The sequence below is a fragment of the Neopsephotus bourkii genome, unplaced genomic scaffold, assembly GCF_033783945.1.
Source record: "Neopsephotus bourkii isolate Nb327-2 ecotype Australia unplaced genomic scaffold, CSIRO-AGI_Nbou_v1 NB_1303, whole genome shotgun sequence".
Taxonomy (NCBI): domain Eukaryota; kingdom Metazoa; phylum Chordata; class Aves; order Psittaciformes; family Psittacidae; genus Neopsephotus; species Neopsephotus bourkii.
The window spans coordinates 1-26410 of record NW_026901785.1 but is presented as its reverse complement, the minus strand read 5'-3'; the positions used below and the strand labels follow the sequence as shown (position 1 = coordinate 26410).

The following is a 26410-nucleotide window of genomic DNA, read 5'->3' as shown; positions in this document are numbered from 1 at the left end:
AAATCACTTCACAGGTCTGCTTTTATATGAAGAGGTGGCACAGGAATATCCTGGCCCCTTGATCCTTAAAATAATTTCTAGGGGGGAGAAACTGCCTCTGGCTTATGACCTTAATTTCTGTATTGGCACATTCACCCCAGGTATTAAACTTTTTATCGGTCATAGTGCAAGCTAGATTTGACTGGTGTTGGTAATGATTTCTATATCAAATGTTATAGCTCTTATCTGATAATATTTTTAGCATTCTCTTAGATTTGATGCAGCTTTCTGGGAACATCATGAGTATGCTGTGAATTCATGATTAATTCTGTTCTTTCTCTTTTTCTATTCACTTTTTGCTTCTAATACTCTGCTTGTATTTTCTTCCCTAGAGCAGTTCCAAAATTCCCTGAGTTTCTGTTCTGCTTTCTTCCTTTGTCAGCTGGAAAATGATCATAAATAAAATATTGGAGCTTTCTTGTCTTAGTGTGTATCAGTGGATTTAAGATTGCAACCTGTAGGATGTATATTTCTGGACTTGAGATGACTTTGTATTTAGCAAATCTTTATTGTGGCAAAGACAAAATGCTTAATTTGAAGGTACTTCATATGACAGAAGCTAAATATGTCATATGGAGATTCACTTGATATAAATGTGTATCTAAGTTCTAGAGCTCTTTTCGAGCTCTTAACGAAACTTTATAGAGGTCTATTGTAGGTGTAATGGGGCAGTAAATACTGCTGCTTCAGAATAATAGTTGTCTAATTTTGAAGGTGATGTTAGAGGATAGAAACAGTATGCTAATGTTTTCCTAGTGTACTTTAAGTATGTAATCCTGCTTGCCATGACCCTTTGTGTTAAATTTGGTATAGTAAGTCTTTAAAACAGAATGCAGTTCTGTATTATACTCTGAATAGCCTTTGTGTTGTGAGCAGCAGTTCTTCCTGGGCTGTGATTTTTCTCATCTGTTCTTCAGTCAGCTGTAAAAAGGACTGGATCTAGGCTTTACTTTTCTTGCTTGCCTTAGGAGTAAGCCAGTAGTTAGCTCTTCAGGTGATCTTGGTTTAATTTTAAACAAAGAAATGGCTTTGGTATTAAGGGGTGAGGTGATATCAGGGTTGTCAGCAGCACTATACAGAATTCTTGAGTATAGTAGTTGGCTCTTGGACTGTTGATATTATTTCACTTTGACAGCAGTAGTCTGGGTTACCAAGAATAAACAAATATCAACTCAGTACTGTAATTACTTCTGGAGATTGTTGTACTTGGATTTAGTAAGATAATGAAGCTCCTGCTTAAGACCTGCTTTAATGAATATCTTAAAGATCTGCAGATCAGCAGGGATAAATGATGAAATGCTGAATTTGAAACTTATTTTTTTTGTTCCTAGTTGCCAGGAAGTTTGAAGTGCTGAGATGCAGTTTTGATGTGACAGCTGGGTTAACTTTCCAAATATTGTTCCACCTGGGGAGGGTTTTGTTTGGCTTTGTGTTGTTTTTCTAAAATGCCTGATATGATACAACTAATAATGGTGTCTAGTTGGGGCAGGTTTGTGATAACATTGAGCTACAACATAGATTGTTGTAGCTCCTTTTATATATATATATATATATATATATATCCTTATATATATATATATATATTCTTAAACTTAGCCCCCCCTCCCCCAAACAAAAAAATGAACAAAACCAAAGTGGAATAATAATTATAACAAAAAAAAAACAACAACAAAACTGACAAAAGCACCCCACCAAAACCAAAGAAAACCCAACCTGACAATGACAAAACCTACCAAAAGTGACAAACCCCTTCCCCCCCCAAAAATAAACAAGAACCTAGGGGAAGCAATTGAGCTTGGACTCCTTTGTGGTGTTCCTCTAGAGCATATGTATGTTCTGGAGGGCTGGAGGATCTCTATGAAGAGAGGCTGAGAGACTTGGGCTTGTTTAGCCTGGAGAAGGGTTAAGGGAGACCCCTAACAGAGAGGGGAGATTTGGATTCTGTATTAGGAAGAAGCTCTTCACTATGAGGGTGGTGAGGGTTTGGAGCAGTCTGGTCTAGCAGAAGGTGTCCCTTCCAACCCAAACTATTCTGTGATAACTGAAAAATAACATAGAACTGTGTCATTACTGAGCTGTAACTGGGTACATCTGTATTTCACATTGAATTCTACTTCCATGCTAACATTTGAGTAATGCGAGACCTTTATCTTATATGAAGTATGCATAGTCATGGAGAAAAGCTTTGGTGAGGTCAACGAAAGTTACGTATAACCCCTTATTCTGTTCTCTACACTTTTCTTGCAATTGTCTGAGAACAAATACCATGTCTGTGGTACTTCTATTAGCCCTGAAACCACACTGACTTTCAGGTAGAAGTTCTTCTGCGATGGCAGGTACTAGTCTGTTCAATAGTATTCTAAAAAAAAAAAGCTTTTGACACTGTGAGCAGGAAAGGCTTGTGGCTGATCTTAGAACGATTAGGTTGTCCCCCCAAGTTCCTGAAAATGATTATTCTGTTACATGAGGATCAGCAAGGCCAAGTCAGGTATGGTGATGCACTCTCTGAGCCTTTCCCAATAACCAATGGTGTGAAACAAGGTTGCGTTCTCGCACCGACCTTATTCACAATCTTCTTCAGCATGATGCTCCAAAGGGCTACAGCAGACCTTGACGAACAAGACGGCATTTATATTCGATATCGTACCGATGGTAGCCTATTCAATCTAAGGCGACTGAAGGCCCACACTAAGACCCTAAACCATCTTGTCCGTGAACTGCTCTTTGCTGATGATGCCGCCCTTGTTGCCCACACAGAAGCAGCTCTGCAGCGTTTAACATCTTGCTTTGCGGAGGCGGCTGAGGTTTTTGGGCTGGAAGTCAGCTTGAAGAAGACAGTAGTCCTCTACCAGCCTGCACCCCAAGAAGATTATCGCCATCCCCATATTACCATCGGCGAGTCAGAGCTTAAGACAGTTCAGAAGTTCAGCTATCTGGGAAGCATCATTTCCTCGGATGCCACGATCGACAGAGAGATAGACAACAGAATAGCAAAGGCATATAGTGCCTTTGGAAAACTCCATAAAAGAGTCTGGTGTAATAAACACCTGAAGAAAAGTACAAAGATCAGTGTCTACAGAGCCATTGTATTGTCTACTCTTTTATATGGGTCTGAATCATGGGTCATCTATCGTCATCACCTGCGACTCCTGGAACGCTTTCATCAGCGCTGCCTTCGTACAATTCTAAACATCCATTGGACTGACTATGTGTCTAATGTCACTGTCCTCGAACAGGCAGGGGTCACCAGCATCGAGGCCACATTGCTGAAACTGCAACTGCGCTGGGCAGGGCACGTCTCTAGGATGAAGGATCACCGCCTCCCCAAGATCGTGTTTTACGGTGAACTTGCCACCGGTAGCCGCAAGAGAGGTGCCCCAAAGAAGAGATACAAGGACTCCCTGAAACAATACCTTAGCCTTGGCCATATTGACTACCATCAGTGGTCCACCTTGGCCTCCAATCGGGAGACTTGGAGGCACACCATACATAATGCCGCTGACTCCTTTGAGAGTTCACGAAGAACTAGTCTCGAGGAGAAAAGACAACGCAGGAAGAATCGTGTCCCACCTGTTCCACCCAAGGAGACCTTCTGCTGTGCTTTTTGTAGCCGGATTTGCCTATCCCACATTGGCCTTCTTAGTCATCAGCGCGCTTGTAGTAAGCGTGGGTAAATGCCCTTCCCAAATCTTCGTTCGCGAAGTCAAGCCATGATGAGTCATGGAGATGACCTGCCTGTATGCAGTACCCCCCATGTACAGCTGTAGTCCTTGTTTGTTGCATGTAGCAACTCATTCACTCTTCCCTAGAAGATTCCATCTTGCATTGTGCTTTTGCTTACCTGTTCTTGAACCATAAAGTACTGCTGTACCTCATCATCTTGCTGGCAGTTTCCCTGTTCTTCAGCTGATATGGTCTGCATGATGTATTGCCTTCTTTTTTTTCTTCCAGTATATCTGTGAGGATAAAGGACAGGTTTCTCCCATCACTCTCAGCACTTCTAGCTTTCATTTGTTTTATCTTTGAATAGTGAATATAGCTTTTCTGTGTGCCCTGACAAAGGCTATTTCTAGTTGGGAGGAAGGGGTAAGCAAAAAGATGCATCTATGGCAGTATACCTCTATTTTTGTTTTCCAGGTATTTGTGTGCTCATTTCAGTGCTGTGGAAGGGTTTGGTACAGCATCAGACAACTTCACAAACTGTATTCTTGAACAGATGAATTTTTTGTTGGCATTAATTGTAGTACTTACTACATAAACTTGCTTTTGATACTGTATCTGGAACCACACTTAACACTTGAATCTTAGCTTTAATAGGGAGGTCCTGAGTTTCTGTGGAGAAAGTAAATTTTATTACTGCTTTAAAAATTATTGGGGCTGTTAAATTCAAGCAAATGAAAAATAGGTACTTGTTATTAAGTCACTTTAGTGACTTAAACTGCTTAGTGGTTCCAAGTACAAAGCTGTAAGTAGGAAGAATAATACCTGTATTTGACACTTCATGCTACCATTAAGATAATATGTTGGTCAAAGATGTTGACTGTGCTATATTGCCACTATTGAGCCCCAAGTTATCTCATAGTACTCATTTTTTTCTCCGATAAAGGAATCAGGGCTCTGGTCAACCTAAGTCAATGCTAAACTATTTCCTGGCTTACTGTGGTAATTAGCATCTTTATATCAGACCAGCTATTCAGTGTGGTGAAACAACTTCTCATTATTCCCCTCTTCTTTTGTAGAAGTCATCCAATTTGGTTTTCTTGGTACTGTAATAAAACACCTGAGAGCTGTTTTTATTACTGTGAATATTTTTCTGATAACCAGAGCAATTTTACAGGAAAAACTTCCCAATTCTATAGCTCAGGCCGTTAGTCTAGGAAGAACTTGTAGGATAAGCTAACACACTGCAATTTGCTACTGCAGATTTGAACACAAATAGCTAGTTAATGGACTCCCTACTTCACTTTTATTAATTTAGATAGTATTAAATAATCTCCTGTGCCTTGTTTACTACTTGTTTCTGTTCACTCTGACTTGGTTGCAGTGCTGATTGGTGGAAAATTTCTAAAATTTACAGTATGCAATGCCATAGTTTTGTCATTGAACAAGCATTGGCTTCCGTCATGCTGCATTGTTTGAAGCAGACTGGCAGTATACAAGAGAACAATTGGGAGCTGGAATGAGTTCATATCTTACTGCATGTGCTTCAGTATTTGCAGAAGAGCAATGAGATTAGGGAAATCCCCTTGAACAGGTACTGCACACTAATCCAACCTTAATGTTTGTTCAGAAAAAAATGCCCCAAATTGTGTTTCTATTCCAGAATGTGAGGGCACATTTTATTAAGTCAAGAACTGAAAGTTTTTAGAGTCTTTGCCCATAATTGTAGCTAAACTGAACATTTCTTCAGATGCTTGGGGTTTTCTTAGGTACTGGCTAGAGAAAAGCCTAATGCAAAAGAAGCAAACTGAGTTTTGCTTAAATACAGAATTTCAAACTTAATTGAATTGGTAAGTTGTATCCCAGAACTAGTCCTTGCTTCCTCTTAGTTCTGAGGAAAGCTTCAAGTTCCTCTGTTGATGTTTAACATAATTTTAACTCATGCTGTGGTTCTGAAATTTTAAATACAAAGAAAAGTTGATGTCAACTGATGTGGAATGCTGCCATTTTGTGGCATGCAGAGTGATATTTGAAATGGTGTTTGACTCTTGAGTACTTGTTTGAAAAGGTATTTTTAATAACTCAAATGTTAATTTCATGAACTTCACCTAAGTTTTTTCTGAGTGCCTTATGAACCTTGCTATGTTTGTGTATCCCTACAGTAGTGCAGCCTCTGATTGCCAAAACTTATTGAAAGTTCCATACTGTTTCTCTGTAATAAATCTTCCCTTCTGTTTATAGCGAGGGGAACTTGAATATAAACTGAACAGACACATCAGGGAAAGAATTCATGTGTGTCCATTCTAATGAATTCCACAAAGCTGGTAATACCTTCTTAGTTAGTTTGTATTTAAATTTTCAGTGTCTAATGTTTTGCTTGTCCTATATATCTACTTTGCAGACCAGTGCCTTGTTTAAGCACAGTTAGCAACCAAAGAAATCAATGCTTTGCTGTCCTCTGTCTCAATTAAACAAATAGGAAAACAGAAGGCCCACTAAAGTGATTGTGCCTGTTGCAGCTATTTTAAAAATGCTGTGATAGTCTGCTCCATTATAGGAAGACTTTTTTACTGGAGTCCAGTGTCAGTATGCTCATTCATTATGTGGGAAGCCCTCAATATTTTGAGCAATAAACAGTTCCAAGAAGGATTTATGCAGCTCACCTTGCACTGAGAAGCCACAGAATTCTTTACTTGAATCCTCATGTTCCTTAAGCTTTTGAAACTCATCTTTTTGGCTGCAGTAGGACAGGGAGAGAAGGGCAACTGCCACCTCAGCAGACAGCAGATGATGGTAGATCAGGGTTGACTCCTGTTATGTGGAGTGAAGAAAAGAAGCTGTTGGATGTCCTGGGAAATTGCTTTAACTGTTAAACAATTGCATGTCAGGCAAGAATGCTTGGAGGCATTGCCTTCAGATGTGTGTATGGATGTGGATCATGAGCAAGATGCTGAATATCCAGGACTTGTCTGCAATCTTAACATGTCCTTTCTGTTTCACTCTAAACAACGAAGCTCAGGAAACAGAATTTTACTTTTTTTTTATATATATATTTTTTTTTATTCTAAGGGTGTCCCCTGCATATTCATTTTCTGTCAATAGTATCTAATATGGGGTACTGTATTCTGTTCAGGGCCTGAATGAGAGCAGAGGCCTCCAGTTAGGCACCTTGGCTATCAAGTTGCTTTCTTGATTTTGCCTTTGGTAAGTACATAAGACAATATCTCTGGAAACCCACTAAGTTAATTTAAAAAATAAAATATTGCTTTCTTATATCTGAGCAATGAAACTCTTCAAGCCTTTTTATGGCTTCCTTGCTAGTTGTGAATTTTCTTTATTTCTCATAAAATACAGACATTGTGAGTTATGGTAATGACTGTCTCAATTTTTGTATTTACTTATTTAGCAAAGTGTTATAACAGGCATGGCACAAATACCTTTCTTTTCTCTAACTTCATTTGAAATATAGGAAACATTGCATGTCTTAGTTGTGTAACAGTTGATGTTTCTTTGAATTTTCATATCCCTTATATTTAGAGATAGTCTCTTGTTTGGGATATGGATCAAGTTCAATGTGTTGTGTGTTTTGCTGTTTTTTCTGCTGGGTATGCATGGCTTACGGTACAACAGAGGGGCCATTCTGGATGTAGAGGCGTCCCTGCATTGAGGACTTTATATATCCTGTGTCTTACTGGGATTCTTGAGAGAGGTGTACAATTCATAGGAGAAGCTGTCCAGAGGAAGTTTCAGTTTGAAACAATGTGGTAAAAGTTCCTGTAACTGTTGTTCTGAGAGTAGTCTTTTTGCCAAGTAAGCATCTTTTTCAAGTAACATGGACAAGATAAATGTCTTGCAGAGCTAATCTGTCCCCCTCACTACCACAGATACTCAATAGTTTGAGATGGCTAATCAAAATGTCACATGCTTTTTTCAGCTATTAGTTGCAAAACAGCCTACTCATGCCATAGCATCAGCCATTCACCCACTTGGAGGGTGACAGACTGAGAAAAATTTTTTTACTTAGCTGTACTTGTTAGCTTGTGGGAAGAGCATTCACCGTGCCTACTACTACTAATAGTGGTTAGAGAACTTCAGGTAAATGTAACTTTAAAAAAAACACATTTATCTGGTGATTATTCTCTGATGTGTATGTCAAGCTCTCTTTTGAAAGTATGATCTTCTATGAGATTGCTATCTGCTTTTAATAAACCAATTTCTTGTGGATAGATCAGCCAGTATTATGATGGATATGTCTTCCTATAACAATACTTTGTCCTTTGATACTTGTGATTCTGTTGAGATCTGTTAAGGATGATAGAGTGTTAATATGTGAAACTGCATTGGAATGTCATCTTAACCCACTGCATGGTATTGCTTACTAGTACAAAACAGAGAAAAGGGCACCACATGTGGTATGATAAAAACTGAGATGAATCTGTTAGATTCTCCCTTCCTTATGTAACTTGTAAGTAAAGGTATTGCTCCTGGTCTGGAATACTGCTAGTCATCTGTGTGTCTAGGAATATTTCAGTGGCAATTTAAACAGCAGAAAGGAATTGCTTAATCAGCTCCTTTCATAGGCATGGTATAATGAGTGTGGAGGACATGGTGATTTCCCAGCTAGACTGAGTTGCTGAACATAATTGCTTCATAGCTGCCTGCTACATGACGTGGTACAACATCTCACTAGCTACAGGGAACTCTGCTTCTTTTCCTACATGGATGTTTTTGGAGTGTGTATTTCTGGTTATACTTCCTTATTCTGATAATAGAGTTTTGATCCTTTACTTCTTTCAGGAGCTGGTGGTGTTGTCTTTTCTGGAAAGCTTTTGTCAGAAAGTCCAAAGACATTTTCTGGCATGGTGTTCTCATGAAATATAGCTTGTCTGAGTGAACTACTGTTGATGGCACCTAATGACCATGGTATCACAGTATCACAGTATGTTAGAGATTGGAAGGGACCTCAAAAGATCATCTAGTCCAATCCCCCTGCCGGAGCAGGAACACCTAGATAAGCTTACACAGGAACGTGTCCAGGCGGGTCTTGAATGTCTCCAGAGAAGGAGACTCCACAACCTCCCTGGGCAGCCTGTTCCAGTGTTCCGTCACCCTCACTGAGAAGAAGTTTCTTCTCAAGTTTAAGTGGAACCTCTTGTGTTCCAGTTTGTACCCATTGCCCCTTGTCCTATCATTGTTTGCCACTGAGAAGAGCCTGGCTCCATCCTCGTGACACTCCCCCTTTATATATTTATATACACTAATAAGGTCACCCCTCAATCTCCTCTTCTCCAAACTATAGAGACCCAGCTCCCTCAGTCTTTCCTCATAAGGGAGATGCTCCACTCCCCTAATCATCTTAGTTGCCCTGCGCTGGACTCTCTCCAGCAGGTCCCTGTCCTTCTTAAACTGAGGGGCCCAGAACTGGACACAATATTCCAGATGAGGTCTCACCAGGGCAGAGTAGAGGGGAAGGAGGACCTCTCTCAACCTACTAACCACCCCCCTTCTAATACAACCCAGGATGCCATTGGCCTTCTTGGCCACAAGGGCACAGTGTCGGCTCATGGTCACCCTGTTGTCCACCAGGACCCCCAGGTCCCTCTCCCCTACACTGCTCTCTAACAGGTCGTTCCCCAACCTATACTGGAACCTGGGGTTGTTCCTGCCCAGATGCAGGACTCTACACTTTCCCTTGTTATATTTCATCAAGTTATTCCCTGCCCAACTCTCCAGCCTGTCCAGGTCTCTCTGGATGGCAGCACAGCCTTCTGGCGTGTCGGCCACCCCTCCCAGCTTAGTGTCATCAGCAAACTTGCTGATAGTACACTCAATTCCCTCATCTAAATCGTTGATGAATATATTAAATAATACTGGTCCCAGTACCGACCCTTGAGGCACTCCACTAGATACAGGCCTCCAACTAGACTCCGCCCCATAGACTACAACTCTCTGGCTTCTCTCCTTCAGCCAGTTCACAGTCCACCTCACTACCCGATCATCCAGACCACACTTCCTCAATTTAGCTGCGAGGATGCTGTGGGAGACCGTGTCAAACGCTTTGCTGAAGTCAAGGTAGACCACATCCACCGCTCTGCCATCATCCATCCACCGTGTTATTTCCTCATAAAAGGCTACGAGATTGGTCAAGCATGACTTCCCCTTGGTGAAGCCATGTTGACTGCCCCTCATAACCCTCTTATCCTTGATATGCCTTAAGATGGCACCAAGGATAAGGTGTTCCATCACTTTCCCAGGAATGGAGGTGAGGCTGACTGGTCTATAGTTACCCGGGTCCTCCTTCTTGCCCTTTTTGAAGACAGGAGTGACATTTGCTTTCCTCCAGTCCTCAGGCACCTCTCCCGTTTCCCAAGACTTGGTAAAGATGATGGAGAGTGGTCTAGCAATGACCTCCGCCAGTTCCCTCAGCACCCGCGGGTGCATCCCATCTGGACCCATGGATTTATGGATGTCCAGATTGCTCAACTGGTCTTTAACCCATTCCTCATCAACTAAGGCAAACCGCTCCGTTGACCTGTCTTCATCTGAGGTCTCAGCGGTACAGGGCTCTTCAGGACTGCTTCCGGCAGAGTAGACAGAGACAAAGAAGGCATTCAGTAACTCTGCCATCTCTGTATCTTCTGTCACCAGGGCACCCATCCTGTTCATCAGTGGGCCTACATTGCCTCTGGTGTTAGTTATATCTGCCATGTATTTGAAAAAGCTCTTTCTGCTGTCCTTGACCCCTCTCGCTAGCTTTAATTCCAAGGAGTACTTTCCATTGTGGTCATTTCCAACTTACAAACTTCTGTCCTTGTTGAAGTGTTGTGTTTACATTTCTAAAGATACTGTGAGAAACTGCAAAATAATATAGCAATTGGACAAATGTTATTGGATATAATTAAGAAATGAAAGCAGTGTAGGAATTCCAAGTTATCATTTCATTAATGCCATCTTAAATACAAACATCCACGCCCTCAGAGCTCATGGGCCTGCATGATGTTTTTTTTTTCCTCTTTGGTTGGTTGGGGTTTCCCCCACTACCACCCAGCTAGCCCCTGGAGAGCTGCCATTATGAATACTGTGCGCTTGTCACTCTCAGTAGATGCATGCCATATGGAAGTCACCAGTTTTGATGTTTTGGGTTTTTTTGGTGGTGATTTGGTTATTTTTTGTTGTTTTTTTTTTTCTTTTATTTTCTGTGTGTGTGATTGGGAGAGTAAATCTGTGTTGTGGTTCTTCATCTCTCCAGTAAGACTGCTTCAAAGTTTGCAAGATATAAATTGCAGCTGCTGAAACCTGTGATGTTATGTTGAGAGTAGGGAATTGTAGGACAAGTTTCCCAGGAAAGCTGTTAGCTCATGATTTTCTTAGGCTACTTTTGCATGCTCCCTGTCTTAAGTCTCTGAGCATTAAGACCTGTAGCCAGCTCCCTGCTGACTCTTGAGCAAGGCTGAGCTGTACTGCAAGCCTTTTATTGTGCAGTCCTGAACGCCATCTCTGTGCTGCTTGTCCTCAACACTTAGAATCTTACAAAGTCTGCAGGCTGCTCTCCACCTGACTTTGAACAGAGAATAAAGACTCCTTGATAGGATCTGCATCTGAACAGACCATATGGACAAAAAAGGAAAAATATTATTTCTGTTTGGTTTCCATGTCATCCAGGATAAATTGCTCTTGCACATTGAGGTGCTGTCCTTCTAGCATCTCTTAGCATCAAGGGAAAGAATAAAGGTAACGCTGTTGTTAGCTTCTTTATTTTGTTTGGCAGCCCTGGGTTAGCATGCCAGGATTTGGGAGAAGGGAGGAGGATAAAGTGCACTGAAGAGGCCTACCTTTATATCTGTATTTTTACCTTTGTAGTATATGGAAAGGACTGTCAAGTCAGAATATAAAAGCAGCTATGCATGCTTTTATTTGAAACCCAGATGTAATGAAACCATTATCAGGCAGATCTTGTACAAACTGTCACCTGTGCCAAATACAATATTGTACGTGAGCTGATGAACTTCTTAAACTGCTGTTTTTTGTTTCATTTATATTTACACCTAAGCCTTTCAAATCAGTTTTCCCTATTACTGTTGTCTTCAAAACACCCTCTCTGAGCTAGTATCAAACGTTTGGTGTATCTCCCTCCTAGCTGTTCTTCAACCTTAGTTGCATAAGGAAGAAGATAACTGGTATGACAGGAAGGATTCTGTTCTTTCATCTGTCATCCATCAACTAATTGATCCTTTTCTCAAAGCTATGATTAGTGGAGTGTAACGGAGACAGTCCAGGAAGTTCCTGCAGATCACTGAAGATAGTTTTGGTTCTTTTTTTTTTTATGTAAATGGTGGAGGAGCTGATGAGGAAAGGTGTGTTGCAGGACCTTGTACTAAGAAACGAGGAAGGACTGGTTGAAGATATAAAGGTTGGGGGCAGCCTTGGCTGTAGTAATCTTGAGATGGTGGAACTCAGGATCCTGTGTGGTGGAAGCAAAGCAATAAGTAGGACTAGAACCCTGAACTTCCAAAGAGCTAACTTCAGCCTCTTCAAAGACCTACTTAGAGGAATCTCATGGTATAGGGCTCTAGAAGAGAAGGGAATTTAAGAGAGGTAGTCAATATTTAAACACTACTTCCTCCAAGACCAGTGTATCCCCATGAGGTAGTCTGACAAAAGGGGCAGGAGAGTTGCATGGATGAGCAGGGAGCTCCCAGAAAATCCCATGTGTAAGAGAAATTTATGGGATGTGAAAAAAGGGGCAAAGTGGGAGGACTATAGGGGTATTACCAGGGTATGCAGGGATGTGACAAGGAAGGCCAAGACCCATTTAGAATTGAGTCTGGTAAAGGACAAGAAGAGCTGCTACAAGTATATCAGGAAGATAAGGAAAAATGTGGGGCCACTGCTGAATCAGATGGGTGTCCTGGTAACAGAAGACATGGAGAAGGTGGGATTACTGAATGCTACCTTTGCCTCAGAGTTTACTGCTGAGGATGGCTCTTGAGTGGGGTTGATTGAAGAATGGGGTTGATTGAAGAATAGGGTTGTAAATCAGTAACCTCAAGAACCTTGGGCTTTGTTAGCAACTATAGAGAAAAGGAAAATTACGAAGATGATGGCAGAGCGGTGGATGTGGTCTACCTTGACTTCAGCAAAGCGTTTGACACAGTCTCCCACAGCATCCTCGCAGCTAAATTGAGGAAGTGTGGTCTGGATGATCGGGTAGTGAGGTGGACTGCGAACTGGCTGAAGGAGAGAAGCCAGAGAGTTGTAGTATATGGGGCGGAGTCTAGTTGGAGGCCTGTATAGTGGAGTGCCTCAAGGGTCGGTACTGGGACCAGTATTATTTAATATATTCATCAATGATTTAGATGAGGGAATTGAGTGTACTATCAGCAAGTTTGCTGATGACACTAAGCTGAGAGGGGTGGCCGACACGCCAGAAGGCTGTGCTGCCATCCGGCGAGACCTGGACAGGCTGGAGAGTTGGGCGGGGAATAACTTGATGAAATATAACAAGGGAAAGTGTAGAGTCCTACATCTGGGCAGGAACAACCCCAGGTTCCAGTATAGGTTGGGGAACGACCTGTTAGAGAGCAGTGTAGGGGAGAGGGACCTGGGGGTCCTAGTGGACGACAGGGTGACCATGAGCCGACACTGTGCCCTTGTGGCCAAGAAGGCCAATGGCATCCTGGGGTGTATTAGAAGGGGGGTGGTTAGTAGGTCGAGAGAGGTCCTCCTTCCCCTCTACTCTGCCCTGGTGAGACCTCATCTGGAATATTGTGTCCAGTTCTGGGCCCCTCAGTTTAAGAAGGACAGGGACCTGCTGGAGAGGGTCCAGCGCAGGGCAACTAAGATGATTAAGGGAGTGGAGCATCTCCCTTATGAGGAAAGACTGAGGGAGCTAGGTCTCTATAGTTTGGAGAAGAGGAGATTGAGGGGTGACCTTATTAGTGTATATAAATATATAAAGGGGGAGTGTCACGAGGATGGAGCCAGGCTCTTCTCAGTGGCAAACAATGATAGGACAAGGGGTAATGGGTACAAACTGGAACACAAGAGGTTCCACTTAAACCTGAGAAGAAACTTCTTCTCAGTGAGGGTGACGGAACACTGGAACAGGCTGCCCAGGGAGGTTGTGGAATCTCCTTCTTTGGAGACATTCAAGACCCACCTGGACACGTTCCTGTGTAACCTTATCTAGGTGTTCCTGCTCCGGCAGGGGGATTGGACTAGATGATCTTTTGAGGTCCCTTCCAATCTCTAACATACTGTGATACTGTGGTACTGTGATAACCTTTGCCAGAACCACCTGGTGGTTACTGATAGAGCAGTGATCCTAAAACAAAGTGATGAAGAAATAACCATCAGGGGTCCAAAAGCCCACTACCACATCTTTGTATGCATACAGGAGGCATTCTCTAAGAAGTATGATGTTATGTATCTAATCTAATGAATATGTATGTGTCCTGGGTTTAGCAGTAGCAGTCATTTTTCTCCTTCTTGGAAGCTGGTGCAGTGCTGTGTTTTGACTTTCGGGCTGGGAACAAAGTTGATAAAAATGGTGTTTTGGTATGGCCAAGGACTTTGTGAGCCTCATGCTCTGCCAGGGAGGAGGGGAAGCCGGGAGGAAGCAGAGACAGGACACCTGACCCAAACTGACCAAAGAGGTATTCAGTACCACAGCACATCATGCCCAGGGGGAAACTGGGAGTGACCCGGAAGGACAGGGGGTCTGCCGGGTCGAACTTGTTGTTCGAAGGGTGGTATTATACTCTTTTCCCTTGCTATTATCTCTTATCATTGTTATTAGTGGTGGTAGGGGTGGTGATTTGTGTTGTACATTGGTTGCTAGACTGTTCTTATCTCAGCCCATGGGAGTTGCATTCTTTCGATTCTCCTCCCTATCCCTCTGAGAGCGGGGAAGGGGGGGCAGCCCCTTGGGGGGGGGGGGGCGTGGGCCTCGATTGCTTCCAGCCCAGCACCATTCACTGGGAGTGAGTGCACAAGTTGTCTGGCTGGGGTTAAACCATGATAGTTCGTTTAAGGACAATATAATCACAGCCTGGTTGATACCTGGGAGAAACACCCTTGGAGGAGCTATCCCCTGTGTCTCCCGGTGCCACAATAAAGAATACCTGCTTGTTAACTTAAACTTTGTTGGCAAGTGTTCGGGGAGTTTTCTCCGAATCACTCTCATGAGTCTCAGACCTTGGAAGAGAAGTCCAGAGAAAGGAAGTCTTCTCCTGTTGGTAGGGGGTTGGTTTAGGGATAGGCTAGATGGGCTTAACACCCATAAATCCATGGGCCCTGATGGGATGCACCCCCATCGGTGCTGGGGGAGCTGGCAGATGTTGCTGCTCTGCTGCTCTCCATCATCTTTGAAAAATCATGGAAAACAGGAGAAGTGCCCGATGACTGGAAGAAGACCAATGTTGCTTCCATGTTCAAAAAGTCCAACAAGGAGGACCCAGGAAATTACTGGCCAGTCAGCCTCACCTCCACCCCTGGAAGGGTGATGGAACAGGTCATTCTGGAGGTTGTCACCAAGCATATAGAGGGAAAAAAATCTAATCAGGAGTAGTCAGCATGGGTTCACCAAGGGTAAATCTTGCTTGATGATTTGGAGAAAACTCCAGGAACAAACGTGCCAACAAAGTTTTCAAGCTGACAAGCAGGTATTCTTTATTGCGGCGCCAGGAGACACAGGGGATAACTCCTTCTAACGTGTGTCCCCGTATTGCTATACAAGCCATCCTTATATAGTCCCTGGGCATACATACATATTCATGAGGCTACGTATGGATTACATCATTTTCCAGAGAGTTCCCCTGTCGGAGACTCTATGTCGTCGCGATGCAGAGGGAGCACAGCACAACCAATATGATTGATAAAAGTGATCCGTTTATTCTGCTTAAGCCTAGGGTATATATAGAGCTAGATTGCTACACACATTCTTGGGAAACTCCTGTGGTTACATCCCTTTTTCTAACATCCTTGTTCCTCCCTTCAGGATACTCGTTAACTACAAGGTCAGTTTATCCTTTTGCACAGCTGGTGTTTTACCAACCTGGGTTTCTTACTGACTTTTACAAAACTGGTCCCCGGCCAAGTTCAGCCATGGGAACGTAACCCTTGCCTGCTAACCACGCTTGCACATTCCCCTCATGTATACAGAATTGTGGTGGTGGTCTCTGAGGGTTGTTTACTTCTTCCAACAATCTTCATCACTTCTGGCAGCCTTTGAAGCACACGCAGTAGATGCTCATACCAGTTTAATTGGTTCCTTAGCACCAGAGACATAATAATCCTCCCATCCTCCTACTTATCAGTTAGTTTAACTGTTGCCCATCCTGGACACCTGCAGTTCCCAGATACCCCTTATCCCTGTGTCCTGTTCTTCTAGACTGTTTTTTCTTAAAGCTATGTCAACAATAATGATTTATCTTGTGAGAATTCTCAGTACGTTCTCTAGCTGTACTCTTTTTTTTTTTTTTCCTCTATGTATCATGCACCTGTCCTGGGTTTAGCAGTAGCAGTCATTTTTCTCTTTCTTGGTAGCTGCTGCAGTGCTGCGTTTTGACTTTTGGGCTGGGAACATAGCTGATAAAAATGATGTTTTGGTTTGGCCAAGGACTTTGTGGGCCTCCTGCTCTGCCAGGGAGGAGGGGAAGCCAGGAGGAAGCAGAGACAGGACACCTGACCCAAACTGACCAAAGAGGTATTCCATACCACAGCACGTCATGCCCAGGAGATAACTGGGAGTTACTGGGAAGGGCTAGGTGGACTGGAGGGTTGGAGGAGGTATCGGTCAGTGCTTGGTCGGGCTGAGGGGGCGAGTTATCGGTCGGCTGGTGATGAGGTGTTGTATTCTCTTCCCTTGTTATTTCCTTTATCATTACTATCATTGGTGGTAGCATTAGTGATTTGTGTTATACCTTAGTTACTAAACTGTTCTTATCTCAACCCGTGGGAGTTGCATTTTTTTCTGATTCTCCTCTCCGTCCCTCCAGGAGTAGGGGGAGGGCAAGAAAGGGGGGGGAGTGGGTAACAAGCTGTCTGGCTGGGTTTAAACCACGACAGCACCTCAGCAATTTTCCATTGCTACTGTTACCAAGCCATCAAACTTAACATTACTGTCGTGGTTTAACTCCAGCCAGACAACTTGCGCACTTACTCCCAGTGAGTGGTGCCGGGCTGGAAGCAATCGAGGCCAACATTAGTCCACCCCCTTCCCCAGGGGCTGCCCCCCCTTCCCCACTTCCAGAGGGATGGGGAGGAGAATCGAAAGAATGCAACTCCCATGGGCTGAGATAAGAACAGTCTAGCAACTAATGTACAATACAAATCACCACCGCTACCACCAACGACAACAATGATAAGAGAAAATAGCAAGGGAAAGGAGTACAATACCCCACACCAAACCACGAGTCTGACCCGACAGACCCCCCGTCCTTCCGGCCACTCCCAGTTCCCCCCTGGGCATGACGTGCTGTGGTATGGAATACCTCCTTGGTCAGTTTGGGTCAGGTGTCCTGTCTCTTCCTCCTCCCGGCTTCCCCTCCTCCCTGGCAGAGCATGAGGCTCACAAAGTCCCTGGCCAAACCAAAACATCATTTTTATCAACTTTGTTCTCAGCCCGAAAGTTAAAACACAGCACTGCACCAGCTCCCAAGAAGGAGAAAAAATGGCTGCCACTGCTGAACCCAGGACAGTTACTTAAAACTAATTTGCCAGGTTTCTATATTCTATTTTGTGACTTTGTGCCCCCTTGTCTCATTGACCAATCTAATAGTCTCCTATGATAATATGGCAAGATGAGTCAAAGCGGGGAGAGCAATGGATGTTATCTGCCTTTATTCAGCAAGGCTTTTGGCAATGTCTGCCTTATCATCCTCATAGGTAAGCTAAGGAAATGTGGGTTAGGTGAATGGACAGTGAGATAAATCAAAAACTGGCTGAATGGAAGAGTTTGGAGGGCTGTGATAAGTGGAGTAGCATCCAGTTGGAGGCCTGTAGTCAGTGGTGTTCCCCAGGGATCAGTACTGGTTACAGTCTTATTGAACTTGTTTATCAGTGACCTGGATGAAGGGCTAGAGTGCACCTTCAGCACATTTGCTGATGATATGAAGCTGGGGGCAGTGGCTGATCCACCTGAAGGCTGTGTTCCCATTCAGCAGTACCTTGATAGGCTGTAGAACTGGGAAGAGAGAAACCTGATGAGGTTCAAGAAGGGCTAGTATTAGGGTACTCCACTTGGTGAGGAAGAACCCCAATTACCAGTACGGGTTGAGGGGTGACTTACTAGACAGCAGTTCAGCTGACAAGGACCTGGGAGTACTGGTAAATAAGGTGAATGAGCCAGCAGTGTGCATTTGCAGCCAGGAAGGCCAGTTGTATCCTGGGGTGCATTGGGAGGAGTGTGGCCAGCAGGTTGAGGGAGGTGATCCTCCCCCTTTACTCAACCCTGGTGAGGCCACATCTGGAGTACTGTGTCCAGTTCTGGGCTCCTCAGTACAAGAGAGACAAGGAGCTACTGGAGAGTTTCCAGTGGAGGACTGCAAAAATTATCAGGGCTCTGGAGCATCTCTCTTATGAGGAGAGATTGCGGGAGCTGGGCCTGTTTAGTCCAGAGAAGAGCAGACTGAGAGGGGATCTGATTAATGCATATAAATATCTCAAAGGTAGGTGCTAAGAGGATGGTGCCAGGCTCTTTCTAGTGGTGCCCAGTGACAGGACAAGGAGCAGTGGCCATAAACTGAAGCACAAGATGTTTCACCTCAACATGAGGAAGAGCTTCTTTACATTTGTTGTGGTTTAACCCCAGCCAGACAGCTCGTGCACTCACTCCCAGTGAGTGGTGCCAGGCTGGAAGCAATCGAGGCCCACATTCACACACACACACCCCCCCCCCCCGGGGCTGCCACCTCTTCCCTGCTCCCAGAGGGATGGGGAGGAGAATCGAAAGAATGCAACTCCCACGGGCTGAGATAAGAACAGTCTAGTAACCAATGTACAATACAAATCACCACCGCTACCACCACTAACAACAATGATAAGAGATAATAGCAAGGGAAAAGAGTACAATACCACCCACCGAACAACGAGTCTGACCCGGCAGACCCCCTGTCCTTCTGGGTCACTCCCAGTTCCCCCCTGGGCATGACGTGCTGTGGTATGGAATACCTCTTTGGTCAGTTTGGGTCAGGTGTCCTGTCTCTGCTTCCTCCCGGCTTCCCCTCCTCCCTGGCAGAGCATGAGGCTCACAAAGTCCTTGGCCAAACCAAAACATCATTTTTATCAGCTTTGTTCCCAGCCCGAAAGTCAAAACACAGCACTGCACCAGCTACCAAGAAGGAGAAAAATGACCGCCAGTGCTAAACCCAGGACACAGAGTTACCATCATAGACGTACAGCATCTGTCTTGCAACTGGTATAAGATTCTCTTTTGATAACAGCAGTGTTAACTCCCCTATTTTCAAGGTTATGCTTCCACAACCCGTGCCAAACAGTACTTTTCTATTTTTTGTGTTTCACCATGAACCATTATCTATTGTCACTGACACAGATGGCATAGGAAATGAGGCATGTGGGACAGGCAAGAAGGGGACAATAACCATTTGTTCCCTTTAGTGGCCCACACTTATGTTTCATTAAAGTCACTGTGGAATTGAGGTGGTTGTCAGCTCTGAATGTGGTTTTAAGTACAGTGCTGTGCTGTCTGGTCTTTTCTTTCATAGCACTAAGGCATTTCCCCTGTGTAGGGAGGTGAAATAAGACCTACTTCATGTCTTTTCCCTTAAGCACTCAATACAAATTTGTGTGCATATCAACAAAGTTTAGTAGTTGAAATTTAAATCACAACACCTATATTTAAAACCAGGAGTTTTTCAAACTTGGATTCTTTCTGTTGCAGCTTTTCAGAGGGTATTAATTTTAAAGGTAATGTAGCAGCCAGCCCAACTTCAGGCATTGTAATTACAAAGTACAGACATAAGTTACTTGTGAACCAAATTCTTTCTGAGGTGCAAAGTCTAGTTGTGTGTTACTTAAAATAAACTATCAATTTTTAGTGGTCACAGAGCAAATTTATGAGCTTGATTTATGCTTCTCAAAGTCTGCTGCCCATTTATAAGTCCGTATTGATTTCTTGTTTTGCTTAAATCTCCTGTTGATTTTAGTTTGTGTCTATGGCTGAAGGCTCCTTTGTCTTTCCTGCTGTGATCTTGTCATTCAAACAGTTTGGAAAAGAATTGGTTGTCCTTCCCTCTGAGTTTATTTAGGAACTGAAGTATTATTATTCTATAGTTAAGTCTCAAAACACTGTGCTGTAGAACAGTGTTAAACATTATATGTTTTGTATACTGTGGAAAAGAATATTTAGTTCTTTAATCAAGAGGAGTACAGAAAATAGAAGTATCAGCTACAATGTGGTTTTTCTTCGGAGTCCAAATTTTTCTGTTTTGGGAAGAGCAGCAAGTTAGTATGTGTGCAGAGAATGAGATTAATGCTTAAGTTGGTGGTACGTGGAAGTTAGATTATGATGTTCAATTTCAGATATACATGGCCTTTATTTGAAGATCTAGGGAAGCTTATTTAAAAAAAACAAAGCACACCCAAACAACAAAAAACAAAACTACCCTTTAAAATTGAATTTTGTTAAGAGTTAGGCTGAGGAAGTTTTGCCTGTTTTAAGGAACATTACAACTGTATCAACTACTTTTAAACCAAATAACTTGTTCATCTTTTAAAAGTATTATCATTTACCTTGAATCACATGTTCCATTTCCTTCATGTAGAAAATATAGCATGAGATGTCAGCTTAAATGCAAGCCTAACAATGCTCTGTCTTCTATGTGAAAGGAAGTGTTCTGTACATTTTTCCATGTTTGACATCATGGTGTTTTGAATAACCATGTTCCATATTCATATCAGTTTTTTTTGTTTTCAATTTATGCACAGCACTTGCCCTGAAATTTGGGGACTGAGTACACCAAACACGATAGATCAGTGGGATACAGCAGGCCTTTACAGCTTCTGTGAACAAACCAGGTGAATATTCTGCCCTCTCTCGCATCATAGAGATCTTGTGGGAGGGATTCACTTTGGAGGGTCTGTAATGGGATGATTTAGTTGTAAAATAGACTAAAATGCTTCTTAAGCATCTTGTGGTACAGCATTTGAACATATTTGCTTGCTAGTGTAGAAATCCCTATGTTTTCAGCTGATGTTTTGACCAATGAAACTAATTCCTCAGTATTCCTTTTTCACACCAGTGCTATTGGAAGAATGGAAAGATTTGTTGAATGTAAGCTTTAATGTGATTTGGTATTTATATCAACAAAGTCATGAAACTTAGTTCTTTAGACCTAATCTTGCAAAGTCTTTAAACACCTTTGTATGTCAAAAGCTTTCAGTTAAATCTTGCTCTTTGGCTCAGATATGAGCTACTAAAGAATTGTTTGCAAGTTCTTCAGTAGTTAATGGTGGGAAAATTCTAAACAGGGTCTTTATTTTTTTCATGTCACATTACTTGATTTGTGTATTGAGATTTGTCTCCCATCCCATAACAATCATAAACACCTGCATTTGTGTAAGCATATGCAGTCTGTCTTAAAACTAGCAAAACGCTTTCAGCTGGTAGCAAGGCAGATGAAGTCAAGAAGATAAACTGCATAGCCCTTACAAGATGTGCTTTCATGCTTTTTGTGTTGTACTGTCATGTGGATCACTTGGGCAGCTAACAGCTTATAGGCTTATTTGCAGTCCTGTAAGAATTCTTACACCTATATATATATAGCTATAAAGCATCCATGCCACATCAAAGCCTTGAGGTTTAGCACTGGAAGGGACTGTTAAGTGTGTGATCTATTTATTTATTTATTTATTTAATCAACAGTCTTCTGCATTTAATAAAAAAAATACAGAATGAAATTATACTAAATACTTGGTTGGAGGTAAAGCAAGTGGCTTTTAATGAACTCATTGGCAATAATTTGAGCACCTCAAAAATAACTTAGGACTCCACTCAATACCATCATTTTTATCACATTTGAAGTCTTTTAACAAAAGTATAAATGTCACTAGCAATGTCAACCTACTGAATTCTGTGAATAAAGCAACTGCCCATCTTGTGTGTACACTGTTGCTTCGAGCGATTAAGAGACAGTATGTGGTTTCTAAATACTTCTCAACATTTTTGCCCTATAGATCCCTTGATGGCCGTCTGCAGGTATCTCATCGTAAAGGATTACCGCATGTTATTTACTGTCGCTTGTGGCGCTGGCCAGATCTTCACAGCCACCATGAACTTAAAGCAATTGAAAACTGTGAATATGCTTTTAATCTTAAGAAGGATGAAGTATGTGTAAACCCTTATCACTATCAGAGAGTGGAGACACCAGGTAGGAAGGCTGCTTCTGCTAGCAGCATCTGTACATACTTGTTCAGCGTGTTTTAAATGAAAAATAGGGAAAGATGATGCTTTTTCTTGCCAGAAGTACAAGGTTCTTAGAGATGCAGGTTTCGAGAATACCATCCCCTGAAAGTTTGTAATAGTAAATTTAGTGAAAAATCTTTGCAAATGTTTTGCATACCTCTGATAAACAATTTCATTACTGCTAGCAGTTTCCAGCTAGCTAAATACAATCAGGACTGAAAAGGAGAATAGAGGTGACTTACCTTTGATAATGTGGGAATAGTTTTACTCAGGAGAGACCTCATGAATCTTTTCCAGTAACTAGCAATACAACTGTAGTATTAGCGCTATTGAGATTCGGAAAATTTCAAAACATCTGAAGAAATTGTTAGGAGTTTTAGGTTGTTTTTTTTCATTTTAGCTCACAAAGTGTGTATTTTAAGGGACTCACTAAGGCTTTGATTTTGCTTTTCCAGTCTTGCCTCCCGTACTAGTGCCGCGGCACACTGAGATTCTAACAGAACTTCCACCTCTGGATGACTACACCCATTCCATTCCTGAAAACACTAACTTTCCAGCTGGAATTGAACCACAGAGCAATTACATACCAGGTACTTTCTTAATTCCCACTGTAAACAGTGCATTTAACATTGTGCCACTGGAACAAAGATGGTAATTTCCTCTTAAGTGATCAAAATAATTGAAAGGTGCACCAATAAATTAACTCTACTTGATTTCATGTATGGAAATATATGAACACGGTTGTTAGCAGAACATGATCCTGTGTGAAACCATATTGCTGTGGTTTTGCATTAGCTTACTTGGTTTTGATAGCTTACTTAAGATTCAGAATGGTAATGAGTACAAAGTAGACCTTGACCTTACAGTTTGAGCCTGTTTTACAAACAGGGATTCCCAAATGCTGTGTATTGGAGATTCAGTAGTAAGCTGCTGCTCAATCTTGCCACATGTAGTATGTAGAGAAAACTTTAAGTTGCAGAACAGTGACTTAAAAAGTGTTTTGATCTGTAGTTCACAATTGATTAAGGTCAGCTTTCTGTACATGCTACTGTTGTGTACATACAGTTTTGTCTTTCTGGTATGAAAGAACAACCTAACAGTATTGAACTCCTAAAGAATTGCTCCTCCCCCTCTTTGCCCCTTCCCCACCTCAAAACAAATAGCAAGACCAATCTGCTACAGTGCACCCAAAAGCCTGTACCCTCACTGAAACAAAATCAGTAACCTTTTGTTTCCTCCCCCAACTTTCTGTTTCCTGTCTCTTCAGGAAGTTGCCTGGAATGAGAGTACTTCAGCTTTTTTACATAAATGTTTAATGCTGTGTCCTGGGTTCAGCAGTAGCAGTCATTTTTTCTCCTTAGTAGCTGGTGCAGTGCTGTGCTTTTGACTTTCAGCCTGGGAACAGTGCTGATAACACTGATGGTTTTAGTTACTGGTCAGTAACGTTTAGTCTGGCTAAGGACTTTGTGAGCCTCAGGCTCTGCCAGGGAGGAGGGAAGCTGGGAGGAATCAGAGAGAGGACACCTGACCCAAACTGACCAAAGAGGTATTCCATACCACAGCACGTCATGCCCAGGATGTAACTGAGTTACCTGGAAGGGCTGGGTTGGGCTGGGTATTGGTTGGTGGGGGGTGAGAGGTTGTATTCTCTCTTCTTGTTATTCCCCTTATCATTATTATTATTGGGGGTGGCAGTAGTAGTTTTGTATTATATTTTAGTTACTGAACTTTTCTTATCTCAACCCACTGGAGTTCTGTGTGGTTCTGAGTTACCAGCTGGGCTTAAAGCATGGCAAATGTACTGCAGGTGTACTGGAGCTTGCCCCTGTTCCAGTGAAGTCTGGATGAGTCCATGGCAAATGGTAGGGCTATGTTTCCAGCCCTGGGACAGTTGGTTCCAAGTGAACTGGACACCCCTCCAAGTAAAAGCAAACTGTGGCCTGCACTCTGCTGCCAAAGGCATTGAGAAAAATGCATTGGCAATATCAATCGTGGCATACCACTTGGCTGCCTTTGACTCTAATTCATACTGAAGTTCTACCATGTCCGGTACGGCATCACTCGGTGGTGTGACTTCATTCAGGCTACGATAGTGATTCGGAGAAAACTCCAGGAACAAACTTGCCAACAAAGTTTTCAAGCTGACAAGCAGGTATTCTTTATTACGGCGCCGGGAGACACGGGGGATAACTCCACCTAGCGTGTATCTCTCTAATTGCCCCACAAGCCGTCCTTTTATAGCCCCTGGGCATACATACATATTCATGAGGCTACATATGGATTACATCATTTTCCAGAGAGTTCCCCGCATGCGTACAGAATTGTGGTGGTGGTCTCTGAGGGTCGTTTACTTCTTCCAACGATCTTCATCACTTCTGGCAGCCTTTGAAGCACGCGCAGTAGATGCTCATACCAGTTTAATTGGTTCGTTAGCACCAGAGACATAATAATCCTCCCATCCTCCTACTTATCTGTTAGTTCAACTGTAGCCCATCCTGGACACCTGCAGTTCCCAGATACCCCTTATCCCTGTGTCCTGTTTTTCTAGGCTGTTTTTTCTTAAAGCTATGTCAACTATAACGATTTATCTTGTGAGAATTCTCAGTATGTTCTCTAGCTGCACTCTCTTTATATATTTTTCTCTATGTACCCTGCACCTCAGTAATTTTCCATTGCTACTGTTACAAAGCCATCAAACTTAACACTACTTAAAGCTACTTCTAAAGATTTCTATATACCATTTTGTAATTTCGTGCCCCCCCTTGTCTCAACTTCCCCCCTTTTTCTATCCTTTTGCAAATTCTTTTGCAACTCTCTTTTCTTTTCTGTATATTACAATTACCATCAAAAGTCTTTTTGAAATAGTTTCCCGTTTCTACTTGGTGCTTAATTTCATTCCTTTTCCACTCTTCATAATTTATCATAGACCGTTTACAACACCAGAGGGAACACTGTATCATACCACAAGTAATCAATATAAAAGCAATTAACACCAATATTCCTACAACTAGTTGCCTCAACCAGGAGAGATTGGGTAACCATGAAGTGAACTTTTTCCATATTTCTTCAAAACCCCAGGAGGTGTCATCCATGGCCATTTCATGAAATATCTTAGTTTGTTTCCAAATTTCCTTCAGATCTGTTTCAATTCCGCCGCTTGGGTCTATATAGGAACAACAGCTTTCATTGATTATGAAACAAACCCCTCCTTGTGATGCCAATAACATGTCTAGAGCCATTCGGTTTTGTAATGCTATTCGACAGGCTGGTTATCTCTTGTTGTTCTGCCTGGATTATATCAATATTTTTGCTTTCCATTTCCTCTGTGGTTGCAGAGATATTTACAATTGCCTTCTCTAATTCATTTACTCCCAAAGATGGAATTAGCCCTCTTACAAAACCATGAGATGCGGTGTGCCGTTCAATAATAGCGTTAAACCCCCGTTTAATCCGTTTAGCAAAACTTCTAACCCAGGTCCCAGAAGGGTACTTGTCAATAATAGTAAAATTGGGTATTACAGCACCTAAGGTGCATGCCCCCTTCCAGTTGGGGGGTAGAGTCTTATAAGCATTTTTTCCACATAGCCAATACCATCCTTTCCCTTTTGGAACGGGCCACCATTGAACTACGATACCATCTATAGTAATAGTATGATTGCAATTTGAATGGTGACCTACATCTGTGGCATTTAAACAAGCAAAATTTCTTACCCTGGTTTCTGGTGTAATACATCTTTGTGCACAGGTATAATATTTATTATCTACATTAGGATTAACTATTCCAAATTTTAAACTTTCTTTTAAATACAGATTACTACTTTTCACCCACAAATTTGTCCATGAGACAGTGTTAGGAATTGGAACTCCAATTAATGGGAGATTCAGGCTTTCTCCTGATTTAGGCAGCTGTGCACACAGCCAACAGTCACTACGATTAAAAACATTAGTAACATTCTGCACTAATTTCAGGTATAAATTCTGGTCCCGAGCTTGTGCGCCAGTTATCGTATGAGTCCAAATTATGACCAACGCAATTTCATACGTAAGGGTCCTGAAGGTTCGATCCGCCATGTCTTCTCTGGCTCTGGTGCTTTCTTAATTCTTGAATAATGTATCCAAGCAGGTTGTTCTTTCATCTTCACTGCTGTAAAGGTGGTCAATAATATCTGGCACGGTCCGCTCCACTTCTCCTGTAGAGGATCTCCTGAAAAATTCTTAACATAAACCCAGTCTCCAGATCTGAAAGGGTGAATTGGATAAGGTGGTAGCAGCAGTGGTTTGTGTTAT

The 26410-nt window shown here is 42.4% G+C and overlaps 1 protein-coding gene across 1 annotated transcript in view; it reads left to right on the top strand.

Moving 5' to 3' along the window:
- Nucleotides 1–22774, top strand: part of LOC133219077 (mothers against decapentaplegic homolog 2-like) — a gene marked incomplete at its 3' end in the record, with an annotated part of 44694 nt that extends 21920 nt beyond the window's left edge. The window contains exons 3-5 of the mRNA XM_061366124.1: nt 20647–20736; nt 21895–22088; nt 22579–22774. Of these exons, the coding sequence (XP_061222108.1) occupies nt 20647–20736; nt 21895–22088; nt 22579–22774 (480 nt within the window). The remainder of the gene's footprint in view (nt 1–20646; nt 20737–21894; nt 22089–22578) is intronic.
- Between the last annotated feature and the right edge of the window lie 3636 nt (nt 22775–26410).